At 38.3% G+C, this 21257-nt stretch overlaps 1 protein-coding gene across 2 annotated transcripts in view; it reads right to left on the bottom strand.

Moving 5' to 3' along the window:
• The window catches only part of IGSF11 (immunoglobulin superfamily member 11), a 160583-nt gene that overhangs the window by 32541 nt on the left and 106785 nt on the right, over window positions 1-21257 (bottom strand). For both annotated transcript variants that reach the window (XM_028487730.2, XM_055085161.1), the window contains exon 2: window positions 901-1064. In XM_028487730.2, coding sequence (XP_028343531.2) covers window positions 901-1064 — 164 coding nt within the window. The remainder of the gene's footprint in view (window positions 1-900; window positions 1065-21257) is intronic.

Below are 21257 nucleotides of genomic sequence, written 5' to 3'. Positions count from 1 at the left end.
TTAACCAAAAAAATCAAGTACTACTACCTAATGTTACTTCCTTAATATTATCACTATCTTTATTTATTTATTTTTAACTAATTTATTTTTATTTTTGGCTGCATTGGGTCTTCGTTGCTGCGCGTGGGCTTTCTCTAGGTGTGGCGAGCGGGGGCTACTCTTCGTTGTGGTGCACGGGCTTCTCATTGTGGTGGCTTCTCTTGTTGCAGAGCATGGGCTCTAGGGGCGCAGGCTTCAGTAGTTGTGGCTCGTGGGCTCTAGAGTGCAGGCTCAGTAGTTGTGGTGCACGGGCTTCTCAATGTGGTGGCTTCTCTATTGCAGAGCGTGGGCTCTAGGCGCACGGGCTTCAGTAGTTGTGGCACGTAGGCTCAGTAGTTGTGGCTCACGGGCTCTAGAGCTCAGGCTCAGGAGTTGTGGCGCACGGGCTTAGCTGCTCCGCAGCAGGTGGGATCTTCCTGGACCAGGGTTCGAACCCGTGTCCCTGCATTGGCAGGCGGATTCTTAACCACTGTGCCACCAGGGAAGCCCTATCACTATCTTTAAAAAGTACTCTCTCATCCACCTATGTTAGTGCTAGTCCCTCCCTGTCAAAATATACTTTGCTTTTGCTGTCTCGGTATTTCCTGTCAGCAATGTGTTTTGATGAAATTCCAGGTTCCTACATAAAATCCTCAGAAGGATCCCCTTGACATCTCTTAATTTAAAAAAAAAATCTGTTACAAAGAGGATAGCTTATTCTGATAGTTGACTAATAATGCAGGAGTAGGACTTAAAACAGCTTAGGTTCAGTGGAAGTATCACCTTATTCTAGAAATCAAATATGTACTCAAGATGCTTTCCTACCCACCTCTTGTGAAAAGATTAAAATTTCAGAGGTAGCACAGGATGGAACAGAAGTACCTGCTCAGGCTGGTTCGCATTGGAGAGAGGAATGACCATCCAAATGACATTGAGGTTAATGAGGGCGGCGCTGGTAGTGAAAGTACAGGGCAGGACTGCTGTCTGACCCCGGGCCACTTGGACACTCCCAGGGCTCTCGGAGACTTCCAGGGAAGCTGCAACACCTACAGAAGGAGGAACAAAGAGGTTATGTGATAGACCAAATCTCTTCTGTGTGTTTTATACTATCAGTAATGTAAACAGACTGACATGACAGTCTTACTAAACATCTACTGACCACTCACTGAGTAAAAATAACAAAAATTTTTCAACCTTTTACCTCTTAGAAACTATAAAGGAAAAATATTATAAGACACTTATTCTATTTTGTAAGACACTATCTGATATTTGCCAGATTCAAATACAGATTGGGAGAGTTCAACTGACAGGGTCTAAGCAGAGCTTTAATGGTGATGAGGGATAAGAAATAAACTGAAAGTATTTTAAAGAATCATTACACAATAACACACTGTAAAATTAAATGCTTATATATAAATCCAACAAAATATGCTCAGGAAAACTATAAAATGCTGATGAAAGAAATCAAATAAGACTAAATAAATGGATATGCAGTGTTCATGGGTTGGAAGAATCAACACTGTTAAGATGCCAATCCTCTCCAAATAGATCTACAATGGAGAGCAATGCCAATCAAAATCGCAGCACGCTTTTTGCAGATATTGACAAGCTAATTCTAAAACACATGTCAAGGCAAAGAACTAGAATAGCCAAAAGAATACTGAAAAACAAGAACAAATTTGGAGACGTTACACTACCTGATTTCAAAATTTGCTATAAATTAGCTATAGCAATCAAGACAGTGTAATACTAGCATAAGGACAGAGCACCAGACAAATGGCACAGGATTGATCATTCTGAAATAAACCTTATTTATTTATGATCAAATGCTTTTCAACAAAGATACAAGACAATTAAATGAGGGAAAAAATAGTCTTTTCAAAAAATGATTCTGAAACAATTCAATATTAATATGCAAAAAATTTAACTCAGACCCTTACCTCACAGCATATACAAAAATCGACTCAAAATGTATCACAGACCTAAATGTAAGAGCTAAAACTATTAAACTTCTAGAAATAAACATAGAAGAAAACCTTTGCAGCCTTGGATTAGTCAAAGTGGTCTTAGTTATGTCACCAGGACCATAAACTGTAAAAGAAAACAATAAACTGGACTTGATTAAAATTTTTAAAAACTTCTGTGATTCAAAAGACTTAATTAAAATTAAAAGCCAAGGTACAGACTGGGAAAAAATATTTGTAACTTACATATCTGATAAAGGACTTGTATACAGAATATATAAAGAACGATTACAACTCAATAATAAAAAGACAAACAACCTAATATTAAATGGGCAAAACATCTGAGTATGTATTTCAACAAAGGTTAATAACAAGCACATGGAAAGCTGCTCAACATTATTATTCACTATGAAACTGCATATTAAAACCACAATAAGGTATCATCACACATCCAGTGGAATGGTTATAATCAAGACAAAACCACGTGCTGAACAAGGATGTAGAGAAACTGGAATTGTCCTCATTCACTGCTGGTGGAAACGTAAAATTGTACAGTCACTTCGGAAAATAGTTTCAGTTTCTTAAAAAGTTTAACACAGACATGGAACAAACTTACCATATAACCCAGAAATTCCATTCCTATGAATCTACCCAAGTAAAATGAAAATATATGTCCACACAAAGACCATGAATGCTTATAACAGCATTATTGATATCATACCTCCAAATGGAAATAATACAAATATCCATCAGCTGATGAATGGATAAACAAAATGTGGTATATCCATGCAATGAAATACCATTCAGAAATAAAAAGCAACAAGCTACTGATACATATTACTACATAGATGAGCCTCTCAAAAATATTTTGCTAAGTGAAAGAAGGCAGATTCAAAAGCCTACATACTGTATTATTCCATTTATATGAAACGTCCAGAAAAGGCAAATCTATAGAGACAGGAAGCAAATCAGTGGCTGCATGGGGCAAGAGAGAAGGGAAAAGGGATTGATGAAAATAGGTTCAATGGAACTTTCTAGGGCAATGGAAAACTTCTAAAACTGTATTGTTTTGATGGTTGTATAAATTTACTAAAAATAATTGAATTTTATACTTTTTAAAAAAAATAAATTTATATATTTATTTTTGGCTGCGTTGGGTGTCCGTTGCTGCGCGCGGGCTTTTCTCTAGTTGCGGCGAGCGGGGGCTACTCTTCGTTGCGGTGTGCAGACTTCTCATTGCAGTGGCTTCTCATGTTGCGGAGCACGGGCTCTAGGCACGTGGGCTTCAGTAGCTGTGGCACGCAGGCTTCAGTAGTTGTGGCTCGTGGGCTCTAGAACACAGGCTCAGTAGTTGTGGTGCATGGGCTTAGTTGCTCCGCGGCATGTGGGATCTTCCCGGACCAGGGCTTGAACCCGTGTCCCCTGCATTGACAGGCGGATTCTTAACCACTGCGCCACCAGGGAGGCCTGAATTTTATACTTTAAATGGGTGAGTTCTTTGGAATGTAAATTATACCTCAGTATTGCTATTAAAATTCAAAAAAAAGAAAACAGTAACTTACCAGAGCTAACTCCTGACAAGTCAAAATCAACTGTTATCTTTTCTCAAAAGAATGCCTGCCCCCTGGGACTACAGTACAATATGGGAATAACAGGAGATTAAAATAGGTCAGGGGGATCCAATAAAGAAGCTATTCTAACTATGAAAAATACATTAAGTCCATGGCAGTATCTCAAACTGTTTTCTTTTGAAGTGATAGTACCTCAGTTCGCCCAAAAAAGTAACACAATAACATACTGTTATGATTACAATTTGTTTTAAAAATAAACATACATAACACCTTCCTTCCATAAAACTTTGTGTTCTTCACATATAGTCCAATGACGCTCTTAGGAGTTAAATTTACAGGATAAAACGTTTCATAAAATAAGCCATCTGTGGTAGAATATAAAGCACTTGTTAACATCAGGAAAAGTCTCTAAGTTAAATAACATTAGGGAAAGTCTCTAAGTTTTAAAAAGGAAAGTTGAATGAACCTCAGGTGCTAAGAGGCAGAAAGTGGAGGTTACTTGAGCATGGAACAGGCAATGGCAGGAACAAGTCACCTCATGGGTAGAAGTGGGTTAACGGAGGATATTTGGTATGATCATTATGATAAATGCAATGGAGATTTTTAAAAGTAAGTGTGGAAACCAAACTGGCAAAAAACCTCCATCACTTCATTCTTCAGATAATACTCCAAGGAAGAAGTGTAGGGAATATGCCACCCCTTAAACTAACTATACAGGATAATATATACCCCCCACCCTCAATTTACTAATTTTAAGCTGAACTCACACAATCTTTGATACAAATTTTAAAAAGAAAATAAGGGCAATATAGACTAAGAATGAAAGATAAAGATGTAGATGGGAAAACTACCAAAATACGATAGGATTCCAGTAAAGGAAGAGTAGATTCACAGGATCGGGGTGGGAGCTGAGGGAAACAGAGCAGGTCTGCTGGCAGGGCAGGCCTCCAGGGTGGCAGAAGCTGTGAAAGACTGACTTTATTTATCTCACATTTTTACATAAGGGTAACCCTGAAATCTCAAGCATTGAGATAGGTACAGAATAAATACTCTAGATTAGCTGCTTTCAGAACTTGTAAAAGTATGGGTTTGAAGCTGGATAGGTCTAGTTTGAAATCTGGCTCTTTCATCTACTTAACTGTGTGGCCTCAAATAAGTCACGTATTCTCTGATTCCATTGCCTCACCTGTAAAATAGGGCTAATACCATCATCACATCGTTAGAATGGTATGATGAGGGCAATACCAGATGCTGACGGCTGACAGTGACCATCACCACACCACTATTGCTAGCTGACATTTAGGGCACACTGACCACATAGAGAGTCCACATGAAGCACTATATGTAAACATATACATGTACATACACGTATACACACACAAACTCATTTAATACTATAAAGTATCTTATACCTCATATATAATTCTTTATCCATAAGAAATTTAGGCCCAGAGAGAATAAAAACCAGCTCACATAGCTCAAGGAAATGGTAAGCTCTGGATTCAAATCCAGACAGTTTATCTACAGAGAACATATACTTAAAGATCACACATAACACACAGAAATCAGTCCATAAGTGTTTGTTTTTATCATCACTACTATATTATACAATCACCAAATTTTAAGTTAGTATGGACTTTTACATAAAGCCATCAGATTAAAACTCCCTCAACTTCCTGCTTCCAAGTCAGCTTTGATCTGCCTTACCCTCTTCTTCCTCTCTCCTCTTAGATTAGAGAAGTTCATCTAAGGCCAGCCTCTCAGGTGAGCATAATTTATATTTCATCCTCTTGGCCTCCTTAGTAACCTTATCATAGACTGTCGCCTCTCTTGTAGCCTCAGCCTCTTGCTCTGCACTGGAGACTTCCTGACAGCATTTAAACATACTCAAGTATTTCCACTTAGAACAAAACTCCTCCCTCCCTCCACCCCACAGTTCCCTCCAGGGACTGCCCTCTCTCCAGACTCTTCTACATTTAGTCTTCAATCCACTCCTGCCACCATTACTTCTTAACATAGTTCTCCCTAGGTTTCCCAGAGACCTCCTGATGGCTCCATGACTCTTGAATTCATTCTTGGACTCTCAGTAGCATCTAGCTGTGATGACGATTCCCCTCTCCTTCTTGAAACACAGCTTTCCCTTAGCTTCAGTGATGTAATTTACTTCTGGATTTCCTTCCATATCTCTGGATACTTCTCAGTCTCTTCTGCTGTTTCTCCCTTCTCTACCCACCTATTAAATGTTGGCATTCCTCAATCAGCTGCCTTTTCTTATTCTAAACTCTCTCCCTGCAGACTCTCATTCACTATCATGGGTTCATTTCTCATATACAAGCCAATGGCTTCCAAATTTAACTAACCCAAACCTCTCCTCTTACATACAACTGCCTCCTAAACATCTCCACACAGAAATCTCAAAGATACCTCAAGTCAACTCGTCCAAGATCAGACTCTTGATCTTCCCCACCATGCCTGCGTCCCCTGTATATCTGGCTCCTTTTTAGAGTTCCCTGTGCTAGCAAATGGCTCAACTAGCCATCAAGGTGGACAAGTCAGAAATTTAGAAATCTTTCTTGATTCCTTCTACTCTCTCATCATCTCCCAAACCCAGTCCACAATCAAATCTGTTCCATTTTACCAATAAAATTTCTCTTGACTACTTCCATCACAGCCTTTGCTCTGTCCTCTGTCTTTCCTCTGATCTTCTCTGTTCCACACCCAATCTTTTACTTAATATATTACCTCCTACTCATTCTTCATATTAGCTCAAGTGCTACCTTCTCACAGACGAGCATTTCCTGACCCCTCAGCCTAGGTCAGGGTCTCATGAAGCAGTGTTCCCGTTATTCTGAACACTATTCAAAATTGTAATCATACTTTCATCAGTGTAATTATTTAAGATAACATCCTTGGAATACTGTGAGGTACATTAACTCCAGAGTAACTCCATTACTGTAAGCACACAATAAGAACTCAATAAATATATATTGTTTAATTGATCTAATTCAATTTGCACACGAAGATACTAGGGTTCAAAGAGATAGCCTTGCCAAAGGTCTTAAGATTAGGACCTATTTCTTCTGACTTCTGATAGAGTATATTTTCTACTATTCCAAACTCTTCCACAGACCATAACTCTGAAAACAAATTATACGATTACTTGCAGTATGATTAAGGTGAAGAGATATTTCTTTACCAACAGAACCAACACTGAGCAATAAAAACTCAATTTATTTGTAAATATATCTGCTCTACTCTCAGTCTCATGTATACAGAACTTAACATAAAAAGTCTACTTTTTTCTTTAGCTATCAGAATTCTCTATGAAAGACAATTTTGAAAGTCATCCAACACCTTAAAATGTCAGATATAAGATATGAGATATCAAAGCGAGTTTTTTTAAAGCTATTTTTTATTAGTTATCTATTTTATACTTATTTGTGTATATGTGTCAATCCCAATCTCCCAGTTCATCCCACCACCACCACCACCACCATCTCTGGCTTTCTCCCCTTGGTGTCCATACGTTTATTCTCTACATCTATGTCTCTATTTCTGCCTTGCAAACCAGTTCATCTGTACCATTTTTCTAGATTCCACATATATGCGTTAATATGCGATATTTGTTTTTCTATTTCTGACTTACTTCACTCTGTAGCATGTGTCTTTTTGAATTACGGTTTTCTCTGGGTATATGCCCAGTAGTGGGATTGCTGGGTCATATGGCAATTCTATCTTTAGTTTTTTAAGGAACCTCCATACTGTTCTCCATAGTGGCTATATCAATTTACATTCCCACCAACAGTGCAAGAGGGTTCCCTTTTCTCCACACCCTCTCCAGCATTTGTGGTTTGTAGATTTTCTGATGATGCCCATTCAAAGCAAGTTTGGTTTTTTTAACATCTTTATTGGAGTATAATTGCTTTACAATGGTGTGTTAGTTTCTGCTTTATAACAAAGTGAATCAGTTATACGTATTTCCCCATACCTCTACCCTCTTGCATCTCCCTCCCTCCCACCCTCCCTATCCCTCCACCTAGGTGGTCACAAAGCACCAAGCTGATCTCCCTGGGCTATGCGGCTGCTTCCCACTAGCTATCTATTTTACGTTTGGTAGTGTATATATGTCCATGCCACTCTCTCACTTTGTCGCAGTTTACCCTTCCCCCTCCCCGCGTCCTCAAGTCCACTCTCTAGTAGGTCTGTGTCTTTATTCCCGTCTTGCCCCTAGGTTCTTCATGACCTTTTTTTTTTTCTTAGATTCCATATATATGTGTTAGCATACAGTATTTGTTTTTCTTTCTGACTTACTTCACTCTGTATGACAGTCTCTAGGTCCATCCACCTCACTACAAATAACTCAGTTTCGTTCCTTTTTATGGCTGAGTAATATTCCATTGTATATGTGTGCCACACCTTCTTTATCCATTCATCTGTGAACATTGTGGTCCATGACTCTTTTTGAATTATGGTTTTCTCAGGGTATATGCCCAGTAGTGGGATTGCTGGGTCGTATGGTAGTTCTATTTGTAGTTTTTTAAGGAACCTCCATACTGTTCTCCATAGTGGCTGTATCAATTTACATTCCCACCAACAGTGCAGGAGGGTTCCCTTTTCTCCACACCCTCTCCAGCATTTGTTGTTTGTAGATTTTCTGATGATGCCCATTCAAAGCGAGTTTTAAGATCAACTACCCTGAAGGATTTGTACAAAGACAGCTGAAAACTGGCTATATAACTTTTAGGACTACACAGAGAATAAATGGGTCAGGCATGAATGTCTGGAAACAGATTTTGTGGAGAGCTGTGGTGTGCTATGAGTTCCATTCCATTCCCACCCAGCAAAAGGGGCTACTTTCCCTGAATATGTCAGGGCAAAGGGCATCTGAATGGATCACATGTGGGTTCCCTTAGATTCTGTCCCAGAGGGCTGTCTAATGAGCCTTCCAGGAGAAAGAAGCTGGAGGCAGACCTCTGGACTAGAGGGTGCGTCACTGGCATTCTGAGAACTACACATATATTTCTGTGTATAAATTGAGATTTTCTTGCTTTGCTTTATTTTTAACCTAAGAATGATCAGAAAAGTTGTGTAACCTGCTTAAATTTTCATCTAGAAAAAGAAATACTGGATCTTGAATAAATTTTAAAAGATGTGGAAGACAAAAAGTTGCTTTGTGATCGTGTCTCAGGATTCCTATTTAACATACTGATTCAACTGAATATAATTGAGAATTTCTTAGAAAGAGTAAGAAGGAAGGAAATGGGTGTGTTTCACATTTTAAATGCTTCTTTTTTTTCTATTTTATTAGAAAAAAAACCCCTAAAAACCCTATTTCCTGTTAGAGTGTATTTCCATGTTTGAAATTCTGGGCAGGAATTTAAACTTTAATGCTAAATACTGAATTAAAAATTCATTTAAAATATCTTACAATTTGCAATATTTACATGTAAAATGCATAATTTAAGAGTTGAATTGGCAGCATTTGCAGACTTGAATCTTTTCTTAGTACGTTCACCCAAGAAAAATTAAGTCAACTCATGAATTCTGAATGACTCCTAGCAATTAAACAAGAAAGACATAAAGCACATGGCCCTGTTTCCTCCCAGGAGTTGAAACCATAAATAACAGTTGTGTATACTCTTTCTTTAGACCTCTATTTCCCAAGATTTAAAGCAAGAAGAAATTCACATTTTCTCAGACCAAGAGGTACATGTTAGAGGAAAAAAAGCTGGCAGCAAACAATCCTTAGAAGTCTGAAGAGGGATCATCCACACTGCAGAGCCAAGAGAAGAGACAGAGGACAATTTACAGTGATTGGCTAGACTCAAAGGACACAAGGCCTCCCCTACAAACCCATCAGAGCCAGAACACCTGAAGTTCAGAAGCAGAACTGGCACAAGAATCTAACTGAGATGTCGAAATAGTGTTTGCTGATGTCTATGGAGCATGTGTTCATGTTTCAGGATCAGCCCAACTGCCAGACCACTTCCCTCCAGGAATATGGTCAGCAAAGCATCAACAGGATCTTATGGCATTTTGGAGGACCTATGCTGTCCTTTTGCCCCAAATGTTAGTATCAGCAGTCACATAATGCCTATTGGCTTATATGATCCCCATATGATTTCATAACTGCTGTTTCGTGCATATAAAAATTATAAAATCCATCTAACCTGTTCAAATTAAGCTTTGTAGTTCCATCAGACTGAAATAAATTTCAAAAAAACAAAAATTCTATGCTATACTCGTTTCCTGAAGGAAATTATGGAATAACACAACAAGTCTCTAACGTTGCAGTGATTTTTTTATTTTTTTTAGGTCTTAAATATTTTATTTATTTATTTATTTTAACATCTTTATTGGAATATAATTGCTTTACAATGGTGTGTTAGTTTCTGCTTTATAACAAAGTGAATCAGCTATACATATACATACATCCCCATATCTCCTCCCTCTTGTGTCTCCCTCCCACCCTCCCTATCCCACCCCTCTAGGTATTTATAAAGCACAGAGCTGATCTCCCTGTGTTATGCAGCTGCTTCCCACTAGCTATTTATTTTACTGTAGTGATTTTTAAGGAAATCACTTTCTCTTCATATTTTAAGCAAATTTTAATCAGATGAAATTATCTTTACAATTATTATTATGTAATTTTAACTGCCATTTTAACTAAAAAACAATGTTTGTGTTAACTGACATTAAATTAGGCTTTGGCCATCAACACAGCACTAAACTAAATTTAGAGTAAATATCTGGTTAATTTGATCAGTGTAGACGGCTTTATTATGCACTGGTCATCGACATTAATCAATTTACAGAACCACTGCCAAGTCTCTGTAAACAATATGCATACTTTATTGTTGGTATACAAAGGCAGGTTACCATAAAATTACACATCCTCATCTTCTGACTGGAGCACTGTAGCCCCATACATGTGCCACGGTATCACAGTATTGTATTTCCATGGTATTATGGTGCCCCCTTAAACGCCACTGCAGTGCCTTCTCACTGGCTCCTCCTCTTCAGCCACAAACATTCCTCCGGATGCATGCCAAGGGCAAACAGCATGCCAGGGGACCCAGATATAGGAATGATTTCCTCAGGTATAGTTCCAAAGAGCAGGCCCAGAGATGAGACAGAGGTCCAGAGGGAGGCCAAGACCTTGTACTGAACCAATGCTCACACTCTATATTAGCATGCCCCTTTATCACTTTTCAAGTGATCAAAAGTATATACAACTGCCTACTCGGCCCCTTCGTGCCATGGCATATCTATTATATGGGAGACTTCTACTCAGCAATAATTCCTAACACTCCATGTGACCTTGATTAGAATCTTCTACAGCAAGTCTCCCATTATTATCACCCTCCCCCAATTTTTACATCTGACTTAGGACATAGTTGTTCTATTCCATTTAGGAATTCCCTTACAGGGCTGACTACAGTCTGGCAAGGTTACAGATGATTTACATACATATTTTGTTTGGCCTATATTATATGACCCACTCAGAGTTTTTAAGTACTTTGAATTACTTACAATTTAATAATACAAAACTCTAGATTACCAACTTATCTTAAAAAACTGTAAGAGTAATAGTGGACCTGAATTTCTCATGGCAATTAATTAGTGCTGCCCCTTCATACAAATTTTGAGCTCTCCACATTGCCACAATCCCCTCCACTCCCTATTATCTACAATATAGCCCACTTTTCTCAGTCAGGATCCCTGCCTGACTCCTATGAACATCTGTGTTTGCAAATCCTTTTGTAAAAATGAGTAATGTGATTATAATTAGCTGTCTAAAGAAGCAAGCCATAAAAGCAGATGCAAGATTTGCAGTGTTATGATGAACATGATAATATGATGGCTACCACAGCCAACATTCCCCTCAGGGAAAGGAGAATGAAGCAATTCCTTACATAGGCCACCATGGTTTTAACACAGGATCTCATTCACATCCTGGCTACAAGTGATTGTATACCAGAAATCAGCACCTGATCAAATCAGTCACGTATAGACCAGACAGTTGTTTATGAGATAGCTGTCATAAGATCCCTGTCAAAAGATGTACCAAACACAATGGTGCCTGGTAACCCCAATAGGACCTTCCTTCTTGTTGAAGAGTCTGAAAGAAGCAGCATGTGAAGAGAGAACTAGATCACCAAAATAGGAATAAAGAGGGACATTAAATAATGATAAAGGGGTCAATTCATCAAGAACATAATAGTCATGTGTATGCATCTAACAACAGAGCTTCAGAGTACATGAAGCAAAAACTGATAGAGCTGAAAGGATAAAAAGAAAAAAATCTCAATCATAGAGAGTGGAACACTTTTCTGTCATTGACAATTACATAAAACAAATATGTAAAAATCAATAAATAAGAAAAAATCAGTGAAAATACAGAAGACCTAAACAACACTACAAATGGACTTAACGTAAATGAGATATTTTTAGGACACTCTACCCAACATCATGGAATACACATTATTTTCAAATGCACATGGAACATTCACCAAGATAGACCATATTCTGAGCTACAAAATAAACTTTAACCAATTTAAAGTAATTTAAATCACACAGGGAATATGAATTAAATTAGAACTCAATAGAAAGAAATATAGAAAATCATCAAATATTTATAAAAATTAACTTCTAAATAATTCACAGGTCAAAGGCCAAATTACAAGGAAAATCAGAAAATTTTTTGAATTGCATATAAATGAAAATACAACAAATCAAAATTTAAGGCAAGCAACCAAGCACTACTCTGAGGAAAATTAATAGCATCTAAATGCTCACAATATGAAAGAAGAAGGTTTATAATCAAAAACTTAAACACCCACCTTAAGAAACTAGGAAAAGAAAATTACATCAAAAGTAAGTCAAAAGAGAAAAGTATAAAAATAACAGTAGAATTCAATGAAAATGAAGACAGGAAAATTATTAATGGAGTAAATCACTGAAATCAAAAGCTGGTTCTCAGAGAAGTCAATAATTGATAAATCTCTAACCAGACTTATCAAGAAAATAAAGGAAAAGACATAAATTACCATTATGAAGGAAAGGACATAACTACAGATCCCAGAGACATTAAAAGAATAATAAAGGGATATTATAAATAACTTTATGCTAATATCTTGGAAACAGATGAAATGAACAAATCCCGTGAAAGGCACAAACTACCAAAGCTCTCTGTAAAAGATATAACCTGACTAGCCCTATGTTCATTTTTTAAAAAATGAATTAATTTGCATTTAAGAATTCTCCCACCGAGGTAACACCAGGTCCAAATGGCTTCAACTGTGAACTCTGCCAAACAGTTAATGAAAAAATAATGCCAATTCCATATATAAATTCTTCCAGAAAAAAAAGGGAACACTCCCCAACTCATTTTATGAGGCTTACATTACCCTGATACCAAAATCCAACAAAGACAATACAAGCAAAGAAAATTACAGACTAATAACCCTTCTAAATATAGGCATAATAGCCCTTAACAAAATATTAGCAAATTGAATCCAGCAATATATAGAAAAATAATTAATAATGACAAAAGTGACGTTTACCCTTTTAAATGCAAGGTTCATTCAGTATTTGAAATCAATATAATTTACCAAGCCAATATACTAAAAAATACACACACACACACACACACACACACACACACACACACACTTTTCAATGGGAACCGAAAAAGTGACAAAAATCAGTATCTGTTTATCATAAAAACTCTCTTCAAACAAGGAAGAGTAGGAAACTTCCACAAATGGATAACAAGCATCTATAAAAAAAATAGAGAGCTAACATTATATTTAATGATAAAAGACAACTTTCACTTAACGGCTAAAGTTGCTTTCCTCCTATGATCAGAAGCAAGGAAAGGATGTCTGCTCTCACCACATCCATTCAACATGGAGTTCCTAGCCACTACAATAAGTCAAAGATAAGAAGCAAAAGGCATATAGATTGGAAAGGGAAAAGTAAAACTGTACAGATTATTTGCAGATAACACAATCATCTACATTAAATATCCTAATGAATCTACTAAAAAGCAAAAAATTCTAATTAATAAGTTAGTTTACCAAGGCTGCAGAAGTCAAGGTCAATATATGAATATCAACTATATTTCTATATAATAGCAGTGAATATTTGGAAATTAAAATTTAAAAATAATACCACTTTTACAATAGCACCAAAAAGATGAAACACTTGGGAATAACTTTAACAAAATATCTGCAAGACCTATACGATGAAAATTACAAAACTTTCCTGAGAAAAATGTAAGGACCTAAATAAATAAAGAGATAAACCATGGCCATTGATCAAAAGACAATACTCTTAAGATGTTAAGTCTCCCCAAATTCATCTATTGATTTAATACAATCCTAATCAAAATTCCAGTGAACTGTTTTATAGAAATAAACAAATTGCTTCTAAAATGTATGTGTAAAAGTGAAGATTAAAATAGCCAAATTTTGAAAAGAAAAAAAAGTTTGAGGACTTGCGATACCTGATTTTTAAAACTTACTGTAAGCTACGGTAATCAAGATAGTGTAGGATTGGCATTAGGACAGACGTACAGAGAGTACGGAAACAGATCCACACAAATATGGTCGATTGATTTCCAACAAAGATTTCAAGGCTGTTCAGTGGGAAAAGGATACTCTTCAAAAAACAGTGCTGGAAGAATTGGACCTCCGTATGCAAAAATATTAACTTTACCTTTACCTTACACCTTATATAAAAGTTAACCTGAAATGGATCAAAAACCTAAATGTAGGAGTGAAAACTATGAAATTTCTGTAAGGAAACATAGGTGAAAGTCTCCATGACTCTGAGTTAGGAAAAGGCTTCTTAGGATACAAAATGCATGAACTATTTAAAAAATTGATAAACTAGTCTTTTAAAATTAACAATTTCTTGTCTTCAAAAGACACTATTAAGAAAATCAAAAACCAGCCACAGTTTGGAAGAAAATATTTTCAAAACACATCAAGGACTTGTATTTACAATATATAAACAACTGTTACAATTCAGTAAGACAAACAACCCAATTTTTTAAGCGCACCATTGACAACATACAAATGAGTAATAAGAATATGAAAATTCTTATTACTCAATTTCATTTGTCAACATGGAACTTAAAATCACATTGAGGGGACTTCCCTGGAGGTCCAGTGGTTGAGACTTCGCCTTCCGATGCAGGGGGTGTGGGTTTGATTTCTGGTCAGGGAGCTAAGATCCCACATGCCTCACGGCCAAAAAACCAAAACATAAAACAGAAGCAAAATTGTAACAAATTCAATAAAGACTTTAAAAATGAAAAACAACAACAACAACAACACACATTGAGGTACTACTACACATCAACTAGAATGAGTTAAATTAAAATGATTGACAATACCAAGTTTTGCCCAAAATGCGGAGCAACTCGAAACCTCATACATTTCTGGAGGGACTACAAAGTGGTACAGTCATTTGGGGATATTTTCACAGTTTCTAACAAAGTTAAATATACACTTAACCATACTATCCAGCAATTCCAATCCTAGGTATTTATCCAAGAGATGTAAAAACATACAAACACACACACAAAAAAAACCTACATGCATAGGTTTTTTTATAGGTTCATATAGCATCTTTATTCACAATAGCCAAAAAAACTGGAAAAAACTCAAACATCCAGCAACTTGTGAATGGATAAAAATAATTATGGCATACACTGGAAAATTACTCATTAACAGAAAGGAACAAACTACTGATACATGCAACATGGATAAATATCAAAGGCATTATGCTAAGTGAAAGAACACAGAAACAAAAACTATATACAATATGTATTCACGGTTTTTAAAAATTCGGTATTAAGGAAAAGGGAAAACCACAGGGGCAGAAAATGGGCTGGAGTTAGGGCAGAGAGGAAAGGGGGCACAGAGAAGACTACACGGGGGCATAACCTCTTTGGGGTGATAGAAATATTCAGTATCATGATTGTGGTGATTATTAGGAGACTGTAAACATCTGTCAAAACCCAACAAACAATAAACCCAAAACAGTATTTTATTGTACGTAAATTATACCTCAATAAATGTGATTTTAAGTTCACAGAATCACTGAGATGACTAGAAAAACAAGCAAGCTCAAGGCTAAACTTCTAGGAAAACATCCAAAACTATGCTGTAGAACTGGCTTGATGAGAAAACTGCTGCATCTGTCCCTGTCACCAAACCCTAAATGCCAAAACCTTACTGCAACTAGTACTGTTGCCAGGTCTCTACCAGGCACTCAACCCTAGAACACTATCATCCCCCAGAGCCATGCTCTCCTGCTGCCTAAGCTCAGCACAGAGCCCGTTTCTCACACGGTTCTCTTCCAAGTCGTGGTCTCACCTAAGTGCCTCCAACTGGAGAGCGAAGTCCAAGCAGCAAAAGATGCTGGAAATTTGAGTTCTCACTTCTGACTCTAAGGAGATGGATTCATAATGTGGAAATTTCTCCAAATGCAGAAATGCTGTCCAACATGTGATGACCAGACATGAATAGGACAAATGTTGATGACAACAAGCAGTAAATGAAAACATTAAAAGTTCTTTCTCTTTCTTTTTCCTCTCCCCTACCTCTTCCAAGCCTTGCTTTGTCCAGCACTCTGTATTTCCTCACCTCAGAGGCTTCTGCAAGGTGGAAAGCTGAAACTACCAAAGACAAACAGGCTATCTCTAGGGAAAGCCTGGGCTCACTGAGGAAACTGTCCTGGGGAAGAGGAGGTAGGAGGGGCTACCTCTGAGCTGAAGAAAGGAGAAAAGGGACTACTAGGAAGGGCACGGATGCTAGCCAACTTCCCAGAGAAGAGGGGATCCAAGCTCTCCTTTCCTCAGAGGCCAAGGGAAATAGCAGTGTCTCAAAAAGGATGGCTGCCCCTAGACACTGGGGCTCTGTCACTGCAAGATCCCCTGAGTTCTACACAGTACAGCGCTGCAGAGCAAGACTTCAACGGACCCTGCGGGCTCAAACGTGGGGCATGTTAATAGCTACTCTGCAGAGGACCAGAGGAGTCCCCCAGTGTTTTGGCTCTGCATGAGACCTTGCAGCGTGGAGGAGGGAGCCCCAATAAAAATCGATATAAAATTTATTGCCACGCTGATAAGAACAGAGTCTCAAATTTGTATTTAACTTGCCTTAAAGAAAGTAGATGAAGAGCATTTCTTGCAAACCTTTGCAGGTCCTAGGAATGAGTATAATCTAAAAATAAATCTGAATGTCCCAAGGATTATATGAAAGACTTTTTTAAAATAAAATTACTGTGCTTTCAAATTTCAGAAATCACTGTTTAGAAAGAGGGCAGGGCATGGGGAGAGAAAACTGACAGTTTATGAGCTATTTTTTTCAGTATTTCATGGTTACCTTTTATTACAGGAGTAACCTTTTGGCAAATCTGAACGTGCAAGTCACTGGCCTTTTCCAGGGAGAAAAAAATTAAAATTCTTTTTACTTTTTAGTTTTCTAAAGAACTTCTAAATATGTAGGCTTTTAACCCAGACAATGACTAGGGTGGAAGAATGTACTTTTCTTTCCTGGCTTAGTTTTGTTGTGTTTTCTAAAGAAATTACAGAGTTCTTTAGTTTATATTTGGGTAGGCCTTTCTGACATTGTGACACTGTAGCTAAATGCCAGTATCAATCTGGTTAGCAGATTGAAGATTTATATTGGGAAATACTAACTAGAGTTTCCAGATGGCAAAAGGCCAGATAAATGGCTTTTACTGTTAAATACAACCACGTACGCTCAACGTCACCAAATGGTTGAATACAGCCCCACTTGGCTATAATGAGCGAGCTCCATTTGTTTAATGAAGCATTCATATGATAAAAGAGGCTAAATCAAAAGTAGTTATTTATGAACAAATAAAGCCATCTGAAATCATCAGGAAGGATGTTATATTCTGAAACCAATTAAATTCTTTTTTAAAAATGACTCAACTGAAATTTTTATTCTTGTTCACCAATAACACTGCCTCTTTCCAAACTAAACACTATTTTTTTTTTAAATTTTCTTGATTTGGGGGGATATGTTTGTGTCAGTACCAGTTTAACTTTTAACTAGTTTAAAGCATTCTTCAATGTGTACAATATGAAAAAATAAGAGATTTGAAATGTGGAGGAAATAAGAACTCATACAACTCAACAGCTAAAAAATAAACAATCCAATTAAAAAATGGGCAGAGGATCTTTCCAAAGAAGATATACAGATGGCCAACAGGTACGTGAAAAATGTTCAACCTCATCTTTCATCAATCATCAGGGAAATGCAAATCAGAACGACTATGAGGGGATCAGGAGAAGATGGTGGAAGAGTAAGACGCGGAGATTACCTTCCTCCCCACAGATACATCAGAAATACATCTACACGTGGAACTGCTCCTACAGAACACCCACTGAATGCTGGCAGAAGACCTCAGACCTTCCAAAAGGCAAAAAACGCCCCACGTACCTAGGTAGGGCAAAAGAAAAAAGAATAAACAGAAACAAAAGAATAGGGGAGAGGACTGGGGTTGGCGGTGTGAACACAGCCTGAAGGGGTTAGTGCACCACGGCTAGCCGGGAGGGAGTCCGGGAAAGTCTGGAGCTGCCGAAGAGGCAAGAGACCTTTTCTTCACTCTTTGCTTCCTGGGGCGCGAGGAGAGGGGATTAAGAGCGCTGCTTAAAGGAGCTCCAGAAACGGGCGCGGAGCTGCCTTAGAGACAAGACTTTTTCTTGCCTCTTTGTTTCCTGGTGCGAGAGGAGAGGGGATTAAGCGCGCCGCGTAAAGTAGCTCCAGAGACGGGCGCGAGCCGCGGCTATCAGCGCGGACACCAGAGACGGGCATGAGACGCTAAGGCTGCTGCTGCCGCCACCAAGAAGCCTGTGCGCGAGCACAGGTCACTCTCCACACCTCCCCTCCCGGGACCCTGTGCAGCCCGCTACTGCCAGGGTCCCGGGATCCAGGGACAACTTCCCCGGGAGAATGCACGGCGCGCCTCAGGCTGGTACAATGTCTCTGCCGCCGCAGGCTCGCCCCGCATCTGTACCCTTCCCTCCTCCCGGCCTGAGTGAGCCAGAGCCCCCGAATCAGCTGCTCCTTTAACCCTGTCCTGTCTGAGCGAAGAGCAGACGCCCTCGGGCAACCTACGCGCAGAGGCGGGGCCAAGTCCAAAGCTGAACCCCAGGAGCTGTGCGAACAAAGAGGAGAGGGGGAGGTCTCTCCCAGCAGCCTCAGAAGCAGCAGATTAAAGCTCCACATTCAACTTGAAGTGCCCTGCATCTGTGGAATACCTGAATAGACAGCGAATCATCCCAAGTTGAGGAGGTGGACTTTGGGAGCAAGATATATTATTTTTCCTCTTTTTCTCTTTTTGTAAGTGTGTATGTGTGTGCTGCTGGGTGAGATTTTGTCTGTATAGCTTTGCTTTCACCATTTGTCCCAGGGTTCTGACCGTCCCGTTTTGTTTTTTTTTAACTTTTTAAAATTTTTCTTCTTAATAATTATTTTTTATTTTAATAACTTTATTTTATCTACTTTATTTTATCTTCTTTCTTCCTTCCTTTCTTCCTCCCTTTCTTCCTCCCTTCCTTCCTTCCTTTCATCCTTCCTTCCTTTCTTCCTTCCTTCCTTCCTTTTCCTTTCTTTCCTTCCTTTCTATTTTTTCTCCCTTTTATTCTGAGCCGTTTGGATTAAAGGCTCTTGGTGCTACAGCCAGGCCTCAGGACTGTGTCTCTGAGGTGGGAGAACCAACTTCAGGACACTGGTCCACAAGAGACCTCCCAGCTCCACGTAATATCAAATGGCGAAAATCTCCCAGAGATCTCCATCTCAACACCAAGACCCAGCTTCACTCAACGAGCAGCAACCTACAGTGCTGGACACTCTATGCCCAACAACTAGCAAGACAGGACTACAGCCCCATCCATTAGCAGAGAAGCTGCCTAAAATCATAATAAGGCTAGAGACACCCCAAAACACACCACCAGACGTGGACCTGCCCACCAGAAAGACAAGATCCAGTCTCATGCACCAGAACACAGTCACTAGTCTCCTCAAACAGGAAACCTACTCAACCCACTGAACCAACCTTAGCCACTGGGGACAGACACGAAAAACAACAGGAACAGAATAAAGAAAAAAGAATGAAAAGAACTGAGGACAGTCTCAGAGACCTCTGGGACAACATTAAACGCACCAACATTCGAATTATAGGGGTCCCAGAAGAAGAAGAGAAAAAGAAAGGGACTGAGAAAATATTTGAAGAGATTATAGTTGAAAACTTCCCTAATATATGGGAAAGGAAATAGTCAGTCAAGTCCAGGAAGCGCAGAGTCCCATGCAGGATAAATCCAAGGAGAAACATGCCAAGACACATACCAATCAAACTATCAAAAGTAAGTACAAAGAAAAAATATTAAAAGCAGCAAGGGAGAAACAACAAATAATATACAATGTCAACCACATAAAGTTACCAGCTGATCTTTCAGAAGAAAATCTGCAAGGCAGAGGGGAGTGGCAGGACATATTTAAAGTGATGGAGAAAAACCTACAACCAAGATTACTCTACCCAGCACGGATCTCAATTAAAAAGTGGTAATAGGAACATACATATTGATAATTACCTTAAATGTAAATGGATTAAATGCTCCCACCAAAAGACACAGACTGGCTGAATGGATACAAAAACGAGACCCATATATATGCTGTCTACAAGAGACCCACTTCAGACCTAGGGACACATACAGACTGAAAGTGAGGGGATGGAAAAAGATATTCCATGCAAATGGAAATCAGAAGAAAGCTGGAGTAGCAATTCTCATATCAGACAAAATAGACTTTAAAGTAAAAACTATTACAAGAGACAAAGAAGGACACTATATAATGATCAAGGGTTCGATCCATGAAGAAGATATAACAATTGTAAATATTTATGCACCCAACATAGGAGCACCTCAATACATAAGGCAAATACTAACAGCCATAAAAGGGGAAATCGACAGTAACACAATCATAGTAGGGGACTTTAACACCCCACTTTCACCAATGGACAGATCATCCAAAATGAAAATAAATAAGGAAACACAAGCTTTAAATGATACATTACACAAGATGGACTTAATTGATATTTATAGGACATTCCATCCAAAAACAACAGAATACACATTTTTCTCAAGTGCTCATGGAACATTCTCCAGGATAGATCATATATTGGGTCACAAATCTAGCCTTGGCAAATTTAAGAAAATTGAAATCATATCAAGTATCTTTTCTGACCACAACGCTATGAGACTAGATATCAATTACAGGAAAAGATCTGTAAAAAATACAAACACATGGAGGCTAAACAATACACTACTTAATAACGAAGTGATCACTGAAGAAATCAAAGAGGAAATCAAAAAATACTTAGAAACAAATGACAATGGAGACACGACGACCCAAAACCTATGGGATGCAGCAAAAGCAGTTCTAAGAGGGAAGTTTATAGCAATACAATCCTACCTTAAGAAACAAGAAACATCTCGAATAAACAACCTAACTTTGCACCTAAAGAAATTAGAGAAAGAATAACAAAAAACCCCCAAATTTAGCAGAAGGAATGAAATCATAAAGATCAGATCAGAAATAAATGAAAAAGAAATGAAGGAAACGATAGCAAAGATCAATAAAACTAAAAGCTGGTTCTT

The sequence above is a fragment of the Physeter macrocephalus genome, chromosome 1 (assembly GCF_002837175.3).
Source record: "Physeter macrocephalus isolate SW-GA chromosome 1, ASM283717v5, whole genome shotgun sequence".
NCBI lineage: Eukaryota > Metazoa > Chordata > Mammalia > Artiodactyla > Physeteridae > Physeter > Physeter macrocephalus.
Note: the sequence above shows the minus strand (reverse complement) of the source record. Positions and strands in the feature narration are given on the sequence as shown.